The sequence below is a fragment of the Trichogramma pretiosum genome, unplaced genomic scaffold (genome assembly GCF_000599845.2).
Source record: "Trichogramma pretiosum strain Unisexual culture from Peru unplaced genomic scaffold, Tpre_2.0 scaffold42, whole genome shotgun sequence".
NCBI lineage: Eukaryota > Metazoa > Arthropoda > Insecta > Hymenoptera > Trichogrammatidae > Trichogramma > Trichogramma pretiosum.
In genome coordinates, this window is record NW_019641653.1 from 643,839 (window position 1) to 664,896 (window position 21,058).

General features: G+C 43.2%; 1 protein-coding gene across 1 annotated transcript in view; it reads right to left on the reverse strand.

The window, feature by feature from the left end:
* Window positions 1-344: 344 nt before the first annotated feature.
* The window catches only part of LOC106651963 (netrin receptor UNC5C), a 39,932-nt gene continuing 19,218 nt past the window's right edge, over window positions 345-21,058 (reverse strand). The window contains exons 4-11 of the mRNA XM_014370678.2: window positions 18,076-18,384; window positions 15,008-15,178; window positions 13,172-13,339; window positions 11,774-11,812; window positions 11,244-11,381; window positions 9,069-9,590; window positions 6,347-7,349; window positions 345-4,003 (exon numbers count right to left, since the gene is read on the reverse strand). Coding sequence (XP_014226164.1) covers window positions 3,832-4,003; window positions 6,347-7,349; window positions 9,069-9,590; window positions 11,244-11,381; window positions 11,774-11,812; window positions 13,172-13,339; window positions 15,008-15,178; window positions 18,076-18,384 — 2,522 coding nt within the window. The 3' untranslated portion in view covers window positions 345-3,831. The remainder of the gene's footprint in view (window positions 4,004-6,346; window positions 7,350-9,068; window positions 9,591-11,243; window positions 11,382-11,773; window positions 11,813-13,171; window positions 13,340-15,007; window positions 15,179-18,075; window positions 18,385-21,058) is intronic.

A 21,058-nucleotide genomic window follows, 5' to 3' on the forward strand; every position in this document is an offset into this window, starting at 1 on the left:
TAGTTGCTCTTTATGAGGTGCGAAGCCAAATAAATGGTATGTTTGAGAAAATTTGGCATAAATACATCAATTAATTAAACAAATTTTGAATACCCAGGCCAAAATCGACAATAAAATGTATATTTTTATCGTCATGTTGGCACCACAACAATTTTAAAAACAAAAATAACGTTTTAGAGTGTGTACACAACGATAAAAGACCCTACTAAAATTGGCACAGTTTTTCATGTCTATGAAATAAATAACGAAAAATTACGCTTTATACATACATTTTTCACCTCCGCATATTATATTCATTATATTGTTGTCCCTTTCCGCAAAATTTTTCACTTTAAAGACAAATTTTTTCCACGATATTATATTGTGTACTTATATAATTGTATATGAAATTTTAATATTTATGGTACTCACATTTATTTGTCTATTTACGTTAGAGCAAAAATCTAGCTAAGACAACTAATAAATAGTTGACGCGCATTTTTATCAATTGAGTCATTAACTTTTAAAAATTGTTTCTCTTTACATTAACATACGAGCGGTTTTATTGATCGTCACTCAGTGACTTATTCAGAGCCATCAAATTTTTATTTTGATGATTTTTGTGTTAATCGATGAATAGGAATTCACGAGAGTAAGCTACTTAACGCATAAACTACTTAAATGATTTTAAATATCACGTAATCATCTGATTATAATAAAAATTTGCAAAAATCTCATTACATCTCGTCATGTTTAGAGATCAAACAGGCACTAATTTTTTTTTTTCAATTTTGGTTGTGTAACATCGAAATTTCTAAAACGTCTCTTCCCTTTCAAATGTGAATGTATTACAAACTTTATAAAAAAAAACTCGCGAAAATTATAAGACGTTCATGATACATCTACTTCTTTAAGTGGGTGGCTCATCATTATTATCGTCGTGATCTGCGTCGTGGACGCGAGTCGCATTGGTATGTCCTTAACTCAGAATAGTGAAACACGATTGCTTTGCAAGTTGCTATCACGTATTTTTTAGGCGCACCTTGTTTCGACAAACCGTTTTTCATCCTACACATTTTAAAATACACATCTAAATCCATCATATTTCTTTTTATATGTTTTGTCGTGTAAATGCAGTGTCAATACGTTTTTTCTTTTACTAATTTATACATTCATATACAATAATACATCTGTAACTACAATAACACCGATAATTATCAATTATCACTTCGTACATAAATGTGTTTTTGTATATGATATAATTCCAAAATTGCTCTACATAACGTTATTTCAATGAGTTCTCTATTTGACACGAGCATTCAATGGTCTCTTTTTCATAAAGTTATTTTTTTGAAGTGTGTATCTGGCTGTGAAAATAATGCGCGTGTAAAATGTTTTTGTTGAAATTAACCGGACTGGAAAAATTTCTAAAAACTGTCAGGTAAGACTAACATTTTTTCATCTATTCATTTTTGAAAATTGTCCAAACGTTACCAAAATATTTATGAATTCTCGTAGATCGAGTTGAATTTTGTTGTTTCAATGATCGTACGCTTGCGCTGCCTTTTGTGCGTGCAGTATATACTGCCAAGTTTATGTATGCATAACACGCAAAAATGATAGTGGCTGCGGCACGATATAGACATACCTCGTAGAGCTCGGTTGTTTTTGCAAACATTTGAGCTTTTTTTCGACATCCATCAAAGGTCAAGGGAAAAATCAGGGAAAAAATTTAACAGAATCTTTTTAGTTTGAATGTATGTTGATAGTAGACTTTTATTATCCGTTATGTATAAATGTTTCTTTTTTGATAATTATTATCAATGATGTCAGAAAAATGTACAATTTTTTTACAATTAGCATATAAATATATTACAATTGATATAAACATCGTGATACTCTTAGTCATTAACCCTTTTATGATAATTTTTTCTAGTAATACCTTGCATATACACATATATCAGACATATTTCATGCTTGCACCGGCATCAAAAGTTTGTATAGAAATGTGACCAGATCGCTTTCTGTGCAACATTCCAATAGTTGTATTCGAGAAATGTTCGCAGAAAAATAACAATCCAGAAACTTTCCCGGAAATACTTAGATACGCTTAGTATGTTAAACATTTATCTGGCTTATCACTGATATAGGAAAAGTTATATTCGATTCTTGAAAAAACTTTCGTCTCAAAAATGATCGATGGTCAAAATTTGAATAAAATTCATTAAAAAAAGTGCATATCGATATAAAGATTTCACCGATACAAAAGGGCTAACAACTACAGATAAAATTGTTCGTACAAAACTATTATATTCAGATCCGTTCTAAAATACATTGATAAGATGTATACGCGTTAAAAAAAAGTCAACAAAAGCGTTAGTACACATCTCCATAAACAAAAAAATATATTTCACGCTATTATCCATACGTAATAGACGTGCGCGCTTCATTTTTGTGTATCGATTCTTTTTTTGCAGCATAAAACAACGGTATATCGTCGAAAAAGCCTCTCGTCGTTGAACATAAATAAAAAGAATGAAAAATTTCGACGCGAATCATCGCGAAGCGCATCGTAATGGTACGCTACGATGCAGTTTCGGATGTGTACGAAAAAAAATGACAAGCGAATATATATTCGTATAAACCGGAAATATCTCGAGGACACCACATCCGTTCAATAAATCTACATGGGATCGATAAAATCCGGCTCTATGTGTTTTAATCTTTCATACCCGTATGTAAAAGAAATTTGCCAAAATAATAAATAATAGCTGAACGAATGGCTATTTATGGATTCGTATGGATATGAATTAATAAATTACTTTGGTAGAAAGATATTCACGAACGAGGCAGCTCTTTGACTCGATACACTAAATAACATACGCTACACACAAAACCAGGCATTTCACACAAGTATTCTCTATACATAATTTTTTTCGATATAATATATTTATTATATAATTTATTTTTAATCGCCACCACGTTGGGCGATCGAACACGTATAATTCGCAGTCTCTTCGCTATATTAAATATCTCGCGTTTTTTTTATTTTCGCTACGCGATAACTACTCAATTTTTTTCGGTTTTCGTTTGCTATATTTACACATTTAACCCAATTATTATTTTCTATAAACTATTCCGCAATTCAATGCACGCACGCTGCTCTTTTTTCCTAAAGAGAAAAAAGAAAAACAAGATATAATGCGCATTTATAATTATATATGTATATCATAATGATGATAATATATGTATATAATTTATAAATATACGCAACGTAAGGCCATATTTCGTTAACTATAATATTTCCCATATTCTCGCGCTCTTTCCCTCTTTCTTTCTCTCTCGCTCTCAAGTCATACCTTATTTATGTACGGAACTGCTGCTGCTTAGAGTGTAGCGTGTTGCGGTTTTCTTCACGCTTGCAGATTTTATCTCTCTCTTTCTCTCTCCTTCTCTAGCCTCGCATACGAGCAGTAATATAGGAATGGCGCGCGGCAGAGAGAGAGAGAGAATTTACATACGCAGATTGGCGCCTCGCACATACAACTCGGTGTGGATTCAGCAACGCGACACGTTCTCTTTCTCTCTGTGCTTCTTCGTCTTATGCCTCTTCTTCGCGGAACATGGCACACTAAAGAACATCATTGCGCACGCACTTTTTTTTCGTCATAAAAATACCGATGCACTTCCCTTTTTCCACGACATCGCTGCACTTTGTATTGTTGCACTGCAGTCCAATGACACATACGCGCACAAACGCGTGCGCACAATCACAATTGCATACAAGACACGTCTCACTGTGTTAAAAATGTCTTTTGCGCATTTTTTTTAGCAGAGTAAGAGTTGTCGAGCTTATAGCCAGGGCCCGAGTTGAGCTTCCAGTATTGTTGCGGCGTCCGTGCGACCCATGACCCTCAAATGATTGAGCAAGTCCGTTACAGCCGTGGGCTCGCGATGCCGCGCTTCCCACAAGTCCAGTATGTGCTCCGTTGGACTGGCCTTCGTTGCAAAGTAATTAATATATCTGCAAAACAAACAAAACACGGAAAAATTGTAAATTATATTCAAGTACATCAGTCAAGTATGCTATATATAGATCAAATGTGCGAGTACAGAAATTTGTTACGCACTCGGGGCACGCTCAATGGGTCTGCATGATGCGCCTTTATATTTTAATGCAGAGTGCGTAAAGAGTATACGCGAGAGAGAGAGAGAGAGAGTATATAAGCCACGGCAAAGGTAGAGTAGATGAATCAAGCACGATAAAAGGAGCAGCCACGCTGTTGGCTTGCAGCGGCAGCGAGACGATGCTTTTAATAGTTTATCTTCCCGGAACTAGCGTCTGTGCGCCTTTTTGAGCTTACACTGCCTAACGCACGGAGTGCATTATACGCGACTGTGTACACGCACAAGCCACCGTGTTTAGACGAAGGTGGGGTGTATCAAAAGCGCAAAGAAGAAATAGAACTGCGAGGCGCATGGGATGTTGCTTCAACTCGGCTCGTCTCTCGCGATTGTTTTTGTTGTGGTATATGGTATTCCACGCAGCACGCGCGCACGCGCTCGCACTTTCATAGGCGAATTTTAACTCGTCTCTTGCTTATCGTTCGTAATGTAACTATATGTAAGGGTTTTTGCTTTGATAGAGCTGCGCGTGCCCTGCATAACAAGCGAGCTATATAAAGCATATGCTTATCGGAATTGATGAGTAACAATAAATAATTGCAGTCGTGCAGCCTTGTCATGAAAATATAAAAGGACGCTAAAAATGAAATGTAAAGCAAAAGTTAAGCCATGGGATTGCCGCATTACCGCGATCAAAGCCCGCACTGGACAGCAGCGCGTTATTACTCACTCGCGAAGCAGCGCGCCGGGCACACAATGAGGTTTATGCGTGTATTAAATGTGTCGCGGGCCGTTACGCAACCAATCAAAATTGATAATGAAAGAGTAGCGCGTGCGCTAATTTAGCTACTTCATGAACTCTCGCGCACCCATTTAAGTACGACATTTTCTGTCACAGAGAAACGAGACGATCGAATTCGCCGTATTAAATATCTAATCGTAATACTGGTCAACACGACTGAGCTTTGGCATTTTTATCTCTCTCGCTCTCCGGAGATTTTCTTTTGCAATTCCGCGAAAAACTTGTTTAATCGAACAAAACCATAAATTACATCTGTGGCTTGCGAATATGAATACAGACGATTAGCACGTACATGTATGTAAGGCTGAGTGCACCAATGCCGCACGAACGTGTATGTGTGTGCGCGAGTGAGATAACACGATATAAGCACCGAGTAAGCTGGCTGGCGCGCTAATCACACGAACACGCAAAGAGAGAAAGAGCATGAGCTGAGATTTCATTATGTTTGTTCAGGAAAATGTTGTAATATGCGCGTATACACACGTATATAGGTAAGTGCAACTGCTGCACTTTTACGCACCCGACGCATACGCGGCCGGCGCTTAAGAGCGAGAGAGAGAGACTCTATTTAAAAATTGGCTTCTGCACACACATAACTTGGAGCTACGAGCGGCGACATTTTACATAATAACTGTATAATAATAATTGCAGGTGAGGCTATATCGCGATCATACACGAAAGTAATGCGCCTATATAATACGCGCAGCAGCAATTTTCTTAAGAGTCCCGCGCGTCGACAATAAGCGATCTTTCATTTTTGTAGAATATCCAGCGCGAATCGCGAAGTACTCGCTGAAGACATATTACTTGCGCGCGGCGAGAGAATATATATAAAGAAAAATTGACTTTGATGAATAGCGCACTGCACGATAAGACCGCTGCGCCAGCATATCATGATGCCGCTAATGAGCGATGAGCGTACTTAATTATGTAAGTCCGTTCGTTTGCGAATGCAATTCAGCGCGTCGCGAGCCTCGCTTTATAATAAACAACGCGACGATTGCGCAATAATCTTGGGAGAGATAATTTTTTCTCCCCGTTAATAAACATATTATGCGCTCGTAATCGAGCGCTTTTGAAAGTAGGAGCCGCGCGCGGTCTGGAGTGGCAACGACACACATGTCGACTTTGATTCAAAGTCAAATGAATACTCAATCAATCAAGGACTTGGCGAAGACGAAAAAAAAAAAGAATCGCTCCCCGCTCGATCCTTAAATTATATATATATAGTTATAAAGGCTACGGGTCGTTATTCGGTTTTAATAATAACTGCCAGGCGTGCTACTGCTCCCTTGTGCACCCGATTTTGACGCTATTTTACGGTCTGCACCCCATGCGCACTTTGGCTCGAGAGCAGCTAGCACGCACGCACTGCTCCCAGTTCACTTAGACGGTCCATACGAGGTACGTATTATAGCCTACGTAGTATATAGTACTCACCTATCGACGCGCAGCATCTGTGCGAGCATCCTCCAATCGTTGCCGAGCGAATTCGGTGGGTCGAGGCACTGGCACAGCTGCTTCCTCAGCGACTTGGTGAAGCGGAACGGTCGCAGCGTCCTCGAGTCGCCGCCTTGGCCCGTGCCACCCGAGTTCTGGCCTACGACGCTGCTCACCACGGTCACTTCGCGCAGAGGCCGCGTCACACTGCCCGACGATATCAGCTGTTTCGAGCCGTCGTAGATGATGCGGAACACCTGGCGCGCGTCCACCGAGCCGTTCTGACTGATCTGCAGCTTGTAGGTGTGGGTGTTGGGACTCGACTCGACCGCGTCCAGCTCGAAGCTGGCGAACTTGAGATTCTCCCGGCTGTTCCAGACCTCGTCGAAGCTCAGCTCTTGGCGATCGGTCGGGGACTTGTTGGCCCACTCGTTGCCGACCTCCTCGAGACTGATGCTCAGAGGCGCTCCGTTGTCCTCGAACGGCAGACTCCTCGGCTTGTCGAGCAGGCATCCGCGTATCTGTGCCTCGCGATCGGCCACCGCCTTGCCGGCCGCCTTGGTGTCCTCCACGGCGTAGACGCGCAAACTGCACGTGTCGCTGCCGTTACCGCAGCTCTGCGACGCGTACACGGCCAAACGCAGCCGCTTCGTGGCCATCGCCGTGTCGCAGCTACGTCCAGCCAGCACGTAGGTCCTCAGTTGTTCCGTCACGATGAAGACCTCGGCGTGATCGAGCTGCGTGAACATCGGCGTGTTGATGGTCTCCTGGCCCAGGGTCAGCAGCTTCGTCCACACGATGGGCTTGTCCTTGGTCTGGGCTATGGCGTTGCAGGCGCTCTCGTCGAGCTCGAGATTGTCGCAGCTCCATACGCTCAGCTCCCAGCCCGCTGCAGCCTGATGCTGGAGCATGGCGCAGTGCTCGAACTGCAGGATCACGGGCTTGGCGAAAGTCGCAGTGGCAGGACCGCATGACACCACTGCCGACAGCTGCGTCGTGCCATCTGAACACAAAATTTCATCACGACTCTGTTATAGTATATGGTTTTATCATTATATGTATCATCGTCGTAAGGAATTCTTATATATACGGTGCGAGTGAAGCCCTTCTCTCGACGCACGAAGGCACTTGCGACGAGTGATGTCTCGGAATTGGCTTTTTATTACCCTACCGTATATAATGCAAATTGTCATTAAACAGTTCACACGTTTATGCGGAGAGGAGTCGCGCACGGCCGCGTAGCACAGCTGATGAGCAAAAGAGTACGGATATTAGCACGCGCCCAAGGGTCGTAAAAGAATTTTATATTTGAGAAACAAAAAGCTACACTCGACTGACGCCTTTATGGTAGGGCGATTCGCATTTTATTATTACATCAAAAGTCAACCTTTTTACTCGACGCCAATAAAGATATGATAAAAATAGTTTACCGGTAAATAATGTTGCGTTTCAATTTGAGAATGTTTAATTACCGCAATATTGGAATTCGAGCTCCGTATAAAAAAAGTACGCGAAAAAATGTAAGCTTCTTCGATAGATCAGCCAGATATCGCACGAACGAGTCCAACAAAGGCGAGGATACAAAATAGCCAGTATAAATAGGGAGAATACGATGTGAACCAAGAGTGATCGGATAACTTGATAAAACGCTCCTACACATTGCATCGCAAAATCATATTATATATCCTCCCGAAATTATTCCTCGGCTCGAGGTTCAAAATAATTTATGTCCTCCAATATTTTGATGAAATTATTTTTTTTTTCTCTTCTTCATCCACTCGAGGAAGCAAACGCTTATATATATAGTACATATCTATCCCTGCGTGCGTGCAGGAGTCAGACGCGGCTGTGTGCAAGATCTCTAGCCTCTCGTATAAGCTGCCGCTGCTGCTGCGGCACGTGGTGAGATAGAAATCGAAATTTACGAGGCAGCATCCTCTCTACCAAAACGGCAAGTGCGCCCGCCCGCCAGACTGTGTTGCGGGCAACCGTTGAATATTAATTTCTCTCATATGATTTGCGCATTATATACCGAGCAGCAGCGACACCGTGACTTTTTATTTTCGCCATGCAGCATGAGTGGAATAAGAGAAAGATGAAATTAACCGCGTCGTATATTTTGCATTTAATCGCGAGAAATGTTGAGGTGGAAAATGTTTACGCCTTGAAAACCGATACAAATCTCAACAACCTATCCGACGCTATATAGCTGTAGCTCTAAGCCGAGCGTCGGATCTCACTTTTTTTAAACATACGACGTATTCGATCATCAGAGTCTGTGCGAGAGTTGTACACACAAATGCTGGCGCGGCGCGTTTATTCAATTTTCGCCGGGAGAATTCGCACAAAACTGGCACTATACTGTATACATGTATATTCTTGAGCCTCGACACAACTCTTAGCTTGAAAAAGCCAACGGGGGTTGTAGCCGGCGCCGGAGCATCTCAACGTCGCAAGGAAACGATCCTCCTGAATATTTGGGAAATACCCAGACGCGACACTTTCTCATTGGAAATTGATACACATTCGCGCACAGTCACAGGTGTACACCGAGGGTAGTGTCAAGAGTCGGTGAAGCTAGTATATATATAAGGCAGAAACCGGGAGCACCGATAAATCGCATCAATCGCTAAATGACAGCTGATGTAAAGAGAGACGCGGCAGACACTCGCACCAAGCAAGAGCTTGCATACGATATTTGTGTGTATTTAATCAAACTAACCTGGCAGTTGGGGTCTGAATCGATCTTCTTGCAGCAGCGCCAGGTGAAGCTCGCTTCTCGACGGCTTGGGCACGGCTCCCTCGGGCACGGACATGGATATACCGGCGTCAGGCAGCACCAGAAGGGCACCCTTGCTATTAACGTGGGCGCGAGCTACGTTGCCGGCCTCAAGCATGGGCAGTCGTACGTTGCCCGTGGCCACGTTGTAGGTTGACTCGGTCGACGGATAGGACGAGCTCGTGAGGCTGTGCTCGCTGTCCGAGAGCATCTGCTTGTCGCTGCTGCAGGACTCCTGGGTCGACGTGCTCGGCGTCGGTGACATGGTCGACGGAACGATCGACGACTGCGGTCCCGAGTGCAGCGACAGGTGCGGCACGTCGTAATGGTGCTCCGACAGCGAGCGGCTCATCGAGTGCTTCGGATCGAACGGGTACTCGTAGCAAGATGGAACTATCGTGGCTGTGACGTCCGGCTGCAGAGACAATTTCTTTTCCGGATCGGGATAGAACTCTGGCTGAAAGTCTGCGAAAAATAACAACAACAAACCATCAATATAGATATACCCTTGCGTGTAAAGTAAAAGACATTGACCCCTCCCCGACAGTGTGAGTGAACCTTTTTCACTCCCGAGGACGTTTTCTTTTTCTTTTCATCTCTCTTTTTTTTCTTTGTCCTATGCTGCTGCGGATGAGAGACGATTGCCTTGCGCGACTGGGATTTGGATTATGCGCGAGAGCGAGCCGAGAGTATGAGGGAGAAGAGATCCTCCGAAGGGGGAAAAAAGAGCGTCGTGGAAGCAGTGGTAAATTGAGAACTGCGAGATATAGATTTTATTTAGCAGATTTATGTTTTTTAGCCATTACTGATACTTTTTTTCCGCGTAAAACTGATTTCTCGTAGATGAAAAGTTGTATTTACGCGGTAAGGAATAAATAATCATTATTGATACAAGCAATAAATAAGTTTAGGAAAACATTCGTTAAGAGTAATCAGGATGATTGGATCATTGCGGAAGACTTATTATTCGTTGGTCTAAGCATAAACTAAAACAAAACTCTCTCCTGATAAAATATAACCTATTGTACTTTAAATAAATCCATAGTCACGAGGCCTCGAGCCTTACCGTGCTATCTTTGCACTATATATAATTCACCACTACGTGAATCAGCAGCAGCTGAACCGAAGAACAGAATTGCGAGAGCTTTATCTGTGCAGCGCCTATACATGCGGGTTATAGCGTCCAATTTACGAAAGTTTCTGATGTACTCTTATATCGCGTTGTATCCGTCCAATCTTGCTCTCTGTCCCTCCTTCCTCTCTCTCTACTATACATCTAATCCCTCCGCGCATGAAATCAAATCAAATACGATCCCTCATGCTCTCATGCAGGAGCTATTTTTCTCGGCTCGTTCTCAGCCCTCCTCTTCCCCCTGCCTGCACGCCCTTAATGTACTTCAGAAGGTCTAACTTTTATTTTCTTTTCTTTATCTTACGAACGAGAAGAGATCCATTTACGCAGTAAAAAAGATTTGCGCCGTGTTAACTATTCAAACACGATAATAACGCTTTCGCTAGGGGCAGCGTCGTATCGACACTAAGAATAACCGATTGATAATGTCCAAGGAAAATCAGCGCAAACATCAAACGCTCGACGATTAATAACATAAATTCAAGGTTCATAAAGATCAGCGCGCACATTCACGAGTGTGCGCCCCGTCACTCGAGATTCTCGCCTCCCCCAAGCTTATCTATATTCTCAAGATTTTAGTACAACACGGTCTAGTCTAATTTTTATATCCACGTCCGAATTACAAGCTCACGAACTCGGAGCGCACCCCTCGTTTAATCCTCAATTTACCCAAGTTTTCTCGCTTTCTCTCTTCATTTACTTGGACTACTAGGCGAGCTTTACGCTGGTAGGCATATAGAAGCTCGTATCGACTGCAGGCACCCCTATGTGTGCTCGTGTCCATTCGTCATCTAAACAAACACGCACTGATCAAGTAGTGCGTCTTAATTCTCGCTCCTCCGACGCATGAGAAGTTCGCGTAAATTCAATAAATCTTCCACGCGTGCGAATGTATATTGCTGCAAGGGTTTGTGTGTTATAGACGCACACCCGTGTGTATCGAATGATTTTCAAAGACAGTACAAAATAATAATGATAAAACTTACCACTTCGTGCCATGGAGTAGAGCGAGTGATCACGGCCTTTGCGATGAACCAGTCGTGCGAGGAAGAAGCCAAGTCCGCCGATAACAAGGCAGGCCACGGTCAAGCCGACGTAAAGCGCCACGTCCATTTGTCGACTCGCTGCAGGGACAGAGGAGACAAAAGCATATTTCAAGAGTTATGTATGTGCGTGTGAGCTCAAAGTACGCGCGCAGTTTGTACGTGTATGCGCGCGAAGGAGAAATATATGGCGAGAGATGACTGAGATATCCTTCGAGGCTAATGAAGCTAATAAAAGCTCTTCGCTTCTGCTGCTGTTAGTCGCTGCGACGGCGGCTCGCCTCGCGTCGTGCAGAGAGTCGAGCGGAAGTCGTAAAGTGCTACTGCACAGATACGGCAGATGACGCGCAGCCAGCCGCAGAGACAGCACCAGCAGCAGAAGAGTTTAATAATGATAAAAATTTTGCCATTCACCGCGCTGTGTGACGACGGAAAATGAGAGGAGAAAAGCTTCGAGCAGCAAATACGCTTACCTTCCTCGGTGTAGTGACCTCCGATTTTAGCGCTGTCCACTGTAACAACACAAAAACAAACAGACGTTTTCTTATTATGTTCGATAAAATCGCACACAGAGTATATTCGATATAATAATGAAGTGATTCGGGAATTTTAAATAGCCTGTCCTTTTTTTCTTCTTTGAGCCTTCGCTTCGAGAGCGATATATTTATACACCATGGGTGCGTGACAGGAAAAGCGTCAGCTCGTAAAATGTCAATTTACTCGCGAGTAACGCGGCACTCTCGAACTGATTTTACGAGCCAACAGCGATAACAAGAGAGACACATTCTTTCGGAGATATTTTATACTTTTATTCGGCATAATAGGGCATAAAATGTATCATCACGCGCGCGAGTACTGCTACGCACAGTATACCCAAATGTGTATACATTAAAAATAATAAAAATATCGGTGTATGTTCGAAATTAAAAAAGCGAGACAAGCAGTGCGCGATCGGTAATCTACGCTCGAGCTTCGAAACGATTAAACGTTCGACAAGAGTATTAAAGTGCGGAGAAAAAATCCTACTGCTTATTAAATTCATCGAGTTGTAAGCCTGTAAGAGTGCAGCAGCTCGAACTGAAGCACCGCGAAAGCTCCTCTCTCGAGTGGATTTCAAATACTTTTTTACGTATTTTGTTTCATTCCGCATCCTCGATTAAACAAATATTAATTAACTTCCGATTCGAATAAAAAGCCACTCGTTCGTTCGAAGTTAAGTCCCTGAGAGTTCAAACGGCAACAAAACCTTTACCACTGGGACCAGACCGAGAGAGACAGACTTGACAAGTCTAATGTAGGCAAAAGTCCAACGAAACATTAAAATTTATCGAAACACCGGTGAGTCTCTCGCTCTCTTACTGGCGTATACCCTGCAACTTGTCTTCGTTTCCGTAACTTTGCCAAGTTGCAACGCCTGCATAAGCTATCAAGAAACTCGCTGAAAGGTAAACAAACGCTCCATTCTATACACGTATACATAAATACGACCAACAGTGCAGACCGAAAAAAATTAAAAGCAAAATCGTAGCACGCTTTATTTTAAAAAATACAAACTGCTCGAAGAACCCGTGTGTTTGTTCGCTTTCATTATGAAGGCACGCTCGATAAACCCAAATATGTAAAATACTCTGCAGTACCTTACATCAAACGAGCCTCCTTACAAAAAGACCCCCTCACGAGAGTGAGAGAAAAAGGGAAAATTAAATCCCTTAATCGCTTAGCTCGTTTAATCTGCTGCTCATATACAGACGTACAGAAGCACAGTACACAACAGAGATTCTCATTAGCACGCGTGGGCGAGAGATACAGCGACGTACCGGAAAAGGGTAATGAGGCATGTGAGAGTATATTTTAATGAAAATTTTGCTGACCATTGCACATGCCGCCGGTGCAGTTGGCCACTTGGACGTCCTTGCCCGAGCACTGTTTGCCGCCGTGGCTCGGAGCCGGGTCGTCGCAGCTCCTTCGTCTGCTGTGTGTACAATTGGATCCGCAGACCGACCAAGCCGACCATCTGGACCATCCACCGTCGACCGGAGCTGCAATGACAAGAAAAAAAAAGAAACGTGACGTTATTATATGGCTGGCTTTTGCTACTCCTCCTCCTTATAACAAATTTATCTTTCTCTTTCCTCTTTCTCTTTCTACTGTGCGCTTTGACTAGCTCTCTTTCTTTCTCTATCCCTATCTCGCACTAGCCTTGCCAGTGCCGCCTCAGTGATTTATCGTTGCGGGATATAGGAGGTAAAAAGCTCGTTATCATGCGGCCAGTAGGTGTAATAAAGGAAAGAAAAAGAGAGAGAGAGAGGGATTGCGAGCAGGAGAAATTCTGTGGTGGTACAAACGAAAGAGAATGAAAAATAATCAACGGGAGGTAAAATTTAAAGTTTTCCTTTCTTTTTTATTTATTTAAAAATAAAAATGAAGTTTCATAAACAATGCACAAACAGATTTGAACGTTAAAACTCACCGAATGTGTTAGTGAACTTTTCCAGCTCCTCTGTTGATGGTTAGTATCATGAGTATGGTTTAGTAGTTACATACACATTGTGAAAGCGTGCGTGATGGAAGGCATTAAAAGGGATAATTTTAATGTTTTACCATTATGATATTATAGTTAGAATAGAAAGTGCCCGCGAAGAATTATGCACGTATAAACTTATATTATTACAGATAATATTTATAGATAACTTTGTAATGCATAAAATGATCGAATTGTTAACTGCATGTAATGATATTCACTAAAGTGTGCCGTGCTATACGAGAGGATCGTTGTTTCATACGTACGTGCACACACTAGTTACAGTTGCAAGTTCTTATAATATAAGACACACACACACACAAACGTACACAGAATCACGTATGCAGTGTGTAACGTTAGACAACTGCAGACGGGATATCTTGTTATTTTTCTGTTTCTCTCTGTCTCTCTCTTCCGCGTATATTATTGCGCACGCTGGAAACATTAGTAAATAGCCATCGTGCAGCATAGACGCCGTGCAAAATTATGAACGAGAGATATTTCGTCTTCCTAATACGTGCAGTTCACCCGCAAGCTGCCACGCACGCAAGCGAGATGTCTCTCACGTTCCGCGAGTTGCTTAGGCTTGATGACGTCTCGTGCTTGCATCCACGATGGATAATGAGAAAGAAACGCGAACATTAACATTTAACGCGCAAACCACAAATTCAAATCTCGACGTTTCTGGCCGCGACTGCGACATAGACCGGGAGAAAGAGAGACGGAGAAAGAGCCAGAGCCAGAGCTGCATTATGAATCAAGAAAAGTGGCCACTCAACTGCACGCGGGAAAAGAGCAAGAAAAAAAGAGGCTCGCGTTCAAATGACTGTTTACAAGAAAAACCGGTCTCTGTCACCGAGGCTCTCTCATCGACAATTTCATCTGGTGAATGATGCCGAGAGCCCGTAACACAACGTCGGCACTTTGTCGCTTCGAGAGAAAAGAGAGGCGGTGCACGCGCGCACACGTACCATACAGTCAGAAACACACACACGAGCACATTTTTCGTTATATTCCACGGGTAGTTTGACCCCCTCCCTTTGGCTTTTATCGAGTGAAAAACGGCACACTCGCGGATATATCGCAAGCAGCGGCGAAGCCCGGTCGAGTCAAGAGCGAGAGAGAGAGAGAATAATATGCGACAAGCGCGCGGGCAATGCGAGGTATATATACAGACACAACTCACCAGGCTGACAGTTGGTATTGCAGTCGTTTTTCTGGATCGCAGGACCGAGACACGGCTGACCGCCGTTCATGGGCGCCGGATTCGTGCAGGTCCGCGTCCTCTTTTGTCCTCCTTTGGCGCAGCGAGAATGACATTCCGACCATGCCGACCACGACGACCAGCCTCCGTTAACTGTAATCATCCAAAGCACAAACATGTTTGATCATGAGCTCTTCGTCCTCGTAGCGAGTCGTTATTATTATATAGCATTAATTAGAAGCAGAGCTCCTCTTGCGCATCGATCGCGTCAACGAGTCGCGCTTCGAAAGATACGCTTCGAAAAATTTGGGTTAAACACTCTCTAGTCGAATGTGTGTATATAATTACATCGGCGACGCAAATGAGGAATTCCGCAAGCGCCTGTGCGAGATATTTTTTCTCCTAATTTCATCAGTAGCAGCTAGCACATGTCACTCGTCGACGCATATTGACTCATTTTGATTTTGACTCTCGGCTTCATCCGGGATGAAGCAATGTAGCGTCGTAGCGCGGTGCAGTAGCGCGCCAGTCGAGTGGTAGGCGCATACATAAATATTTGACAGGCTGTGCATCTTTAACTGTGCCACGTGCCAAATTTCTCCGGAATATTATAACATTAGAATTTCATTATTCATTCAAGTAGAATATCGCAATCTATTTCGAGCTGCAGTAGTAGCGAGGGCCGCATGCCAGACTATGTAGCGTCAAATATATAGTTACCACTATCTGCAGTAGCCTATATATAATATCCTATATTCATCATACACGTGCTCGTAACTCACTCGCGAATATGCAGCGCGCGCCGTAGGTTTAATAATCATTTGGCATTTCAATGAATAACTGATGAGTATCTGTGTGACCGGCCGCCAGCATTGTAAATTTGAATTCGTCAATAATTCTAAATTGACGCGTATATTATGTACAGCAGCGATAACGTGTATCCAGCGTGTAAGCTTGTAAGCGCGGCGATTCGACTCGCGGCTCTCAAAAATAACACGCACTTTTTTCCTTTTTCTCGCTAGCTCGCTCGCTCGCTCGCTCGAAAGTATAACAGAGGTTTCGCTGTAGGCAAGCGCGGCGCGCGTATATAACGGCAATGATTAATCGTCGTTTTGTTGCAACTAATGGCTCAGCCAATGACATTCCATCTCTTGTATACGCCTTGCGCGCACGTAAAAAGCTGCAACCACGCGACTCCGCGACCGAATGTAATGCATACACGTGCAACATAGTCGCGCCGCCGACTCGATTGTCGGCAATGTACGTGTTTGACCGTATTTATGGGATTCTTTGTGTTCCTGCGCGCTACGTGTACTTTATGTCCCGCGACTATATATACGACGGCCAAATAAGATTTGCGAACACCTTGTGAGCGATCTACCTAACAATAGAGGACGATGGCAAAACATTGTGCCGGGTCAAAGTCGATACTCTGACAAGCTCGCGGAGCCTACTTATACGACTCACTCGAGCAGCAGTGCAGCATGGACAATATTTTGTTGAGCAAAACTGCGCTCTTATACTATATTCTCGATGGTTATTCCAGCCGGTAAATAAACGCGAACCATTCAAAATATGAAATACTCGAGAAGTCATACTTAGGCGTGTGAGAGCTTGAAAAAGTTTTTGTAATACAATGCATAAGAAACGCTCGAACATACCGATAAACTTCTTTTCGCGTATTATGTACCCACGCTTGTATAGGTCGATAAGCTATTCTTGCACACGAACACAATCTTCTCAGCAACTTTTGTCATTTTTAAGTGTAAAATTTTTTTTTCAATTTTGTCCTCGAACTTTTTTCCTATTTTTTTATTATTTATTTGCAGAACCGACAAAATCATTATTTACCTTAGCACGCCTGCAGACGTGAAATGATCGACTTATCGGTGAAAAAAAAGTTTTTACAAATCCGATACTTGCTGGCGCGGGACTCGGCGCATCGATCATTTCGCTAGCGACACGAAAAAGATTATTTCTGCATTTTTTTCCCTCGCTTTTCATTCGCGGCACTGGCAGTGCAGTGAGTTGGTGGCTCGCTATAACACTCTTCTTCCTCACGAACGGATACGAATGACAGAAAAGTTGATCGAATCGATGCTTAACGAGTAACGTATACGCGAAGCAAAGTAGTAACAGGTGATCGAGATTGAAAAAAAAATAATCTCACAGACGAGAAGATAATCCACGATTATATTATAGGAGCTCTCCCGATGAAAGAAATATATATAAGCAGCGGATAGTTGGCTAACGAGACTTTGCCGAGAGTATAATATATAGTACGTGCGTCACGGATTGGGCGAAACTTGGCGAAAATCTTGTACAGGCCTCGCCGCCACAGTCGCAGTTCGTGCAGCCCTGCACGCAGTGCTTCGTTGTATTATTGTATCAAAAGCTAAACTCATAATAACGAAATTAAGATACGAAGAAACTGGTTCTACGCGTTACGCTTGCTAACTATATACAAGGCAACTCTTAAATGGATTATATTCCATATGCAAATGGCTGCACATGGAGGAGGCTACGGCATCAGCAGCAGCAGCAGCAGTAGCGAGCGCCGACTCGCATTAGAACTATTCTGGAAAACCGTTTCGCTGCTGCTGCTGTCTCTAGTATGCACGCCGAGTGAGCGAATCCCAAGTCCCTTGGAACTGGCGCAAGTATTACATTATTCTTGATATTCCAATTTTGTCGCCAGCCTCGTACGTGATTATCTTTCTTGCTTTATATATAGGGATCTGCAGTGCGTTTCGACGAGAGCTACATGAGCAATCCGCGCGCTCGAATATGTGAAGCAAAAGTATCGTATACGGACATTTTTCCCTCTATTCTTTCTTTCTTTTATTTTTTTGCTAATCAGATGAAATCGTGTCGCTCACCTACTATTTCTACTGGCTTACATAAACGTTTCATGCGAAGTCAGTGACTTCCCCGCTGAGAATAACTACCGCGCTCGGCTCGAGTTGGTATAACAGACGACGATAAGAATCATTTTCGCTGAATGTATAATACAAAAGAGCGCAAGAGAGTAACTCTGCAGAATATCTTACCGTATACGGTGATACTGGCGGGCTCGCTCATACGCTTGGCCGCGATGTTCTCGGCGACGCAGGTATAGTTGGCCTGATGGCTCAGCTTGGCCTGGCCCACGAGCAGATGGCCCTCGGACGAGACCAGTAGGGTGTCGGCCCCGGCCTCGCTGCCTCCACTGTTGCTGTTGGGCTCGAGGGTCACTCCGTTTCTCAGCCAGTAGACCCTTGGCGGCGGCAGACCGATGGGCGGCAGGCATCTCAGCTCGGTGCTCTGGCCGGCCTCGACCGACACCGAGTACGGCGGCGACTCGAATTGTTTCTTCAAATCTATCAAACAGAATAAGAGCGATACGTTGAGAATACATGCGATACGTATGAATGCTAGGCTACATTATATGTATGCGCGACCAAAGCGCATGTAGTGTGTATATATGCGGGGGGATTGATTCGAATGTGCATATTGCGCGCATGAAAGAGATGGCTTGCCACTGATACGACGTGTCTCTCTCTCAGTTTGCTCTAGCAGCCTCTCGACGCTTGGGACCGGTGCAAAAAAATTCCCGAGTCGAGAGCCGTTGCCGCTATTGTTGCACGCGCGCGCGCTGTGCCGTAATACGTATACACGTATAAGTGTACGTGCAGGTCTAAACGCATGGACAAAGCGAAGGGGCGTGAATGCGGCGCTTACAGTCTCGGAGCTCTCTCTCTCTCTAGAAAAAGAGATAAGCCTATCGTTTATCTAAGCCGCTGTGCAGCGCGATGAAAATTGAAGCTAGCCGACGTTTCCGACTAAAGCCGAGCTCGCCGAGCTTTCATGTATTATAATTGATCGCCATTGCCAAAGGATGACGTCTTTATTCGATGCGCGCTTTCTTTTTCATACATTTTCGTTTGCATTTAAATAAAATGTAAATACACAACCATACTTGAAAAAATATTCGAGCAGATTTTTCGTTTGACAATATCAAGCTCCCGAAGTCATCTAATTTCAAAGAAACGATAACGATAAAATCCGATCACGACTTATGAAAAGTTTGGTGACTTTTTTTCCTCTTTTCTCCGTTGCCGAGTGTGTGAATTAAGAGCGAGGGTGTATAAATCAAGCATTCGTATGTATGTACTTACTTAGGTATACTGAACAGACATACCGAGAACGTATAATAAGGACAGCTGTGCGCTTCAAATTGTTTCTTTCTGCGAGTCTGCGCGATCTGCACGAGGGATAAAGGGAGAACGGACAGAATAAGAAGTAACGCAAGCCTCGGAGAGCGAGAGATTACCAATATTGATAGAGGAAATCGGATAATTTCTTGAGCACTCAATATTCCACGAGCGTTTGTTGCTCTCTTTTTCGGTGCAGTGCGGTGCAATGCAGTACTTACACGCCGCCGCCGCCGACGCAGCCGAGGGAAAAGTATAAGAACGCGCGCCGGAACACCCGAAGAAAGCCCAAGCGAATATCTTGTTACGTACTGGCGTATTGAGAGGAGAGCGAAGGAGAGAAAAAATTACTCCCGAGAATCGGAAAAGAAGACTACGTACTGATATATACCTATATAGCACATACACGCGAAGACTCTACGACGACGACGACTATGGCAGATGTTCGCTTGATTTCTCGAGAGCTTCTACTTGCTCGACACATTCTTTCAAGCACGCGAATACAGTGCAGACCTATACATATAACCATAGCGGATTTTGTTGCGTAAGGTTGAGCTATACAGAGCTCCCCTTTTTTTCCTCGACGCAGTCCTTACGTAGAGCCGTGTGCGACAGTTCAGATTTTCGGAAGCTAGAACTTGTTATCGCGCGTACATGCCTGAGTGCAAAATAACGCGGCTTGAAAATATAAATTCACGTGCAAATGCCGAGCTTTTTCCAAGAGATGCATGATATTTATCTCCACGAATGTAATGCAGAAAAATTTAATACGATTATTGACTCGTTGCACTTGTAAGAAGACTGCAGAGAAAGAGAGAGAGAAAAATATTCGACATTGATTTCATCCAAATTCCCACCGCCAAAGTAAACACGTCCTTTTTACTCCAGAGTAATACAATTTCTACCGAGAAAAGTTTGATGTAAACAAGCTTGTTTTTTTAGCAAATCTAGATTTATACTACCGAACGAGGATGAATTCTTCGCATTTTTTTTTATCGTTTAGTTTAACCCGACCACAGTCCCTCGAAGCTCGCATGGATTTTTAACAAGAAATTCATACAATGCAGACACGGCTATTGGCCTTTTTCAACTCTATTTGTATTGTTCCTCTGGGATCAATCCTATCCTTTTGCCAGCAATTTAATATTGTCTGATAGATTCTGGGGTAATTGATAAGAACACTATCTGCTACACGCAACTATTACCTGGCGCGCGCGTGGTGCACACCGACGCAAGATCAATAAAAGTCAATTAATCGGAGCGATAAATTTTCAAGTAATTTAGCAGATCAGCTACATTCATATACAACCGCTAAATCATATTTATCGGTCAACGAACCAAAATTGTGTATACGCGAATAAGATAATAATTTGCGACTATATACGTTAGGAACGAGATATATTCAATTAAGTTCGTGAGCTTGTGTGCGCAATTCGAATCTTAGCAATGACCTAACGACTTGACGTGTGTCGTACAGGCCGTGGCTCGTATACGAATACCGAGAACCGCAAGCGCAAAGTACGGACAATTAAAATGCCGAATAATGAAATTCCATTGTAATTAACTCGGCGATGCAGTCGCTCTCCGAGGAACGAAACATGCTTTCTGCAAATATAAACACGTACTCAGGAACGGTTTTACGTGTATTTGTGTGTGTGTGCGTGTATAAAAATAACATGAAGCGATATACTGTCTAATTTTATTTAGGTTTCGCGCCGATGACTTTTTTCGCGGGAAAAAGTTGAGCCACGCGTGTGTAACATTATAATGCATGGGCAGAGAAAGAGAGAGACGAGCTGCTGCACAATAGTGAATAATACCTCTATTGTTTTAAGTACCT